This window comes from Sinocyclocheilus anshuiensis, unplaced genomic scaffold (genome assembly GCF_001515605.1).
Source record: "Sinocyclocheilus anshuiensis isolate Anshui unplaced genomic scaffold, SAMN03320099.WGS_v1.1 scaffold343, whole genome shotgun sequence".
Taxonomy (NCBI): Eukaryota; Metazoa; Chordata; class Actinopteri; order Cypriniformes; family Cyprinidae; genus Sinocyclocheilus; species Sinocyclocheilus anshuiensis.
The window spans coordinates 1,552,636-1,555,812 of NW_015549598.1; the positions used below are offsets into that span (position 1 = coordinate 1,552,636).

At 35.7% G+C, this 3,177-nt stretch overlaps 1 protein-coding gene across 1 annotated transcript in view; it reads left to right on the top strand.

Annotated features, from left to right (window-relative positions):
• The window catches only part of LOC107658543 (unconventional myosin-XVIIIb-like), a 53,543-nt gene that overhangs the window by 40,842 nt on the left and 9,524 nt on the right, over positions 1-3,177 (top strand). The window contains exons 32-34 of the mRNA XM_016447134.1: positions 1,591-1,752; positions 2,485-2,598; positions 2,680-2,796. Of these exons, the coding sequence (XP_016302620.1) occupies positions 1,591-1,752; positions 2,485-2,598; positions 2,680-2,796 (393 nt within the window). The remainder of the gene's footprint in view (positions 1-1,590; positions 1,753-2,484; positions 2,599-2,679; positions 2,797-3,177) is intronic.

Sequence of the window (3,177 nt, forward strand, 5' to 3'; positions counted from 1 at the left end):
GCAAATGGCTGCAATATAACAAAGAGTGAAAAATTTAAGGGGGTCTGAATACTTTCCGTACCCACTGTATGTGTGTGTATTTATATATGCATATAAATTTACACAATACACGCACATAATATTATGTAAACAAACTTTTATATTGGATGCGATTAATCGATTTGACAGCACAAATATGTAATATATATATATATATCACGTAGCAAGGTTTTTTATAATAAAAAGAATTAAAAGTAAAATAGAAATAGAATAGTGAACGCTAGTGTTAGAGTATCAAGTTATTCTTTTTTTAAATAAATAAAAAGAAGTAAATAGAATAGAATAGAAAAATGTTCCTTTATTTATTCTTTTAACAGCTCTCAGAACATACCAGATATAAAAATGTTGTGTTTGAACATTGTGAGAACTTTTATCAGATATAAATATCAAAAGGGAATTTCATTATTATTTACATTATTTAATGTTCATAACATTTACGCAACCTTTACATAATGCTTTTGGCATGTTTGCTGGACTATATTACTTTGTACTCTGTTGTAGTAGTTATAGAGGATCTTTTTAGCATTAGACATGCTCTCGCTCATGTGTCCTGTGCTAAACTTAGCTAACAGCTTGTGGCTACACTGAGAGGGTCCTTTAGAGATACTGTACAGTGTACACACATTCGACCTGAATGTCCTGCCCTCGGGCCGTCGTGAGCTCTCTAATGTGACGGTGCTCTGGAAGCGTGATCACTACCGAGATCGATATGATGAAGCTACTCATCTGCTGCTGTTAAAAACGACCACGGTTTATGACCCGAGCTGCACGTAAACACTGCTGCTCAAAATGAGTTTCATATTGAGTAAGAGGATGTGTAAAGCGTCTGGTTTTGATTTTTCCAGGACATGTGCATTCACTGCCAACCCAACCTTTCCAACCATATCACCTATTTCCTTGAGCATTACCTGAGATTTCAAGTAATGATCTAGCCATTCATGAAATTTAATGAATAATGTTTTTAATGCATGTTACTCAAACTGATGATGTTTGTTTCTGTATCTAAAATTATTACATTATATTAATGTAATATAATGTAATATAATATAAGGATGTTCCATTAATATAATATTTAGTAAATATAGCAATTTAATAATTATAATTAGTCATGTTGCTGGTCTTATTGTGCATGATGTCCGTCCTGGTAATCTTTAATATAATATAATATTATTTTATTTTATTTTATTTTATTTTTAATTTTTATTTAATTTAATTTAATTTTTAATTTTTAATTTTAATTTTAATTAATTTTATTATTTATTTATTTTTATTATTTTATTTATTTATTTACTTTTTTTTTTTTACCATCACAAATCAGCTCATATTGAAAGCCAAAATGATTTACTGAGCTTATGGGTTTTACTCAGTTTTCCACAGGCAGGAGTTTGTATGTCTCTGTGTTCACGTGGCCAGCATCATTACTCAGTTCCTATGGTGTAAAAGTCACCACCTTTATCCAGAAATGCCTGCCTCTCTCCCGTGATGTGAGTGTACAGTAAAGTCTTTCTGTTTGTGCTTCAGTGTGATGTATAGATCTCTCTCTGGTCTCAGGTGGGCCACAGAGACTTTGACGTGGAGAAGAGGCTGAAGCGGGACCTGAAGCGCACACATGCCCTGCTCAGTGATGCCCAGCTGCTGCTGTCCACCGTTGAACAGCCTGGGCAGGGTCATGACCCCGGTGCCAAGAAGCAGCTGGAGAGACTGTGCTGCCAGGTGTCACTGCCATCCCATCATCCACACAGCACGGCTCACACGATTTATACAGCTTTGCATTATCGGTCTTCAAAAGTCCCACCGTTAACCCCTTGCTGCAGTAAAATATAGTAGTATTTTTGTGGCATTAGCCTTATTTGCCCAGTACATTTTAAGTAGTGTTCTAGCTATTCATTAAATATTATAAATAATGTTTTAATACACGTTGCTGATCTTATTGTGCATGGTGCAGCCTAAGATGGTTTGCTGGTCGTAGATGGCTTAAACTGACCAAAAATAAAAAATAATAATAATGCTGTTTTCAACATTGATAACAAGAAATTTCTCTTGAGCAGCAAATCAGCATATTAGAATGATTTCTGAAGGATCATATGACTCTGAAGACTGGAGTAATGATGCTGAAAATTCAGCACTGAATCACAGGAATAAATTACATTTTAACATATATTCAAATAGAAAGCAGTTATTTTATAATATAATAATATTTAACAATATTCCTATTTTTACTGTATTTTTTGTCAAATAAATGCAGGCTTGCTGAGTAGAAGAAACTTCTTTCAAAAACAATAAAAATACTTAATTATTCCTAGATTTTTAATGGTAGTGTGTGTTTGCATAGTTAGTTTTGTCAATACAAAGTCATCTAAAAATAATAAGGATTTACGCTAATATTGTTAGTGGTCTATATTTCTGTAGTTACCTTTATTTGACTTTTGTCTATGTGTGTTCTAGCTGGAGGACAGTGAAGCCAGACGGCTGGAGGCTGAAAGCGCACAGAAGACTCTGGCTGCAGAGCTGGAAAACGCTCAGATCGAACTGGAGAGCATCTGCAAGCAGAAGAGCCTGGTGAGGCCCCGAGACATGAAATGAGAGGAGCAAAGGGCTGATCTCAGGTTTATCTCAGTGCCTCTCTGTCTGTTGTCTCAGGTGGATGAGCAGCTGTCTCAGCTCCGCTACGAGAGGACGGACCTGATGAAGAGGCTGGAGGAAGACCAGGAGGATCTCAACGAGCTCATGAAGAAGCACAAAGCCCTCATCGCTCAGGTCTGCTGGAGTTACACACGCGCAGCACTCTTGGGGAGATATGACAGTCACTCAGTTTTCAAAATAGAGCAGGTTTTCCAATAACAAGCTGTTTTGATCCCCATCACATAGTTGGGAAGCGTGGCAAAATGCTGTCATTTGTCACATTGCATTGCACGCTCTCCTAAAAAATCCTCTCTCTCTAGTCTGATTCATTTGAGTAAATTGGTGATTCATTTTGCTAAATGGATGCTTCATTTCAACTGGTAAAAAAATGGTTTATCCTTTCACTTGAGTCATCACTTAATAGTGTTCCAGTCCTTGGGCAATGGGATGTTTTCTTTTCATAGCAAAATAAATATTTAAATTACTGAGGTTTATGACTATAAAAAAAAAAATATA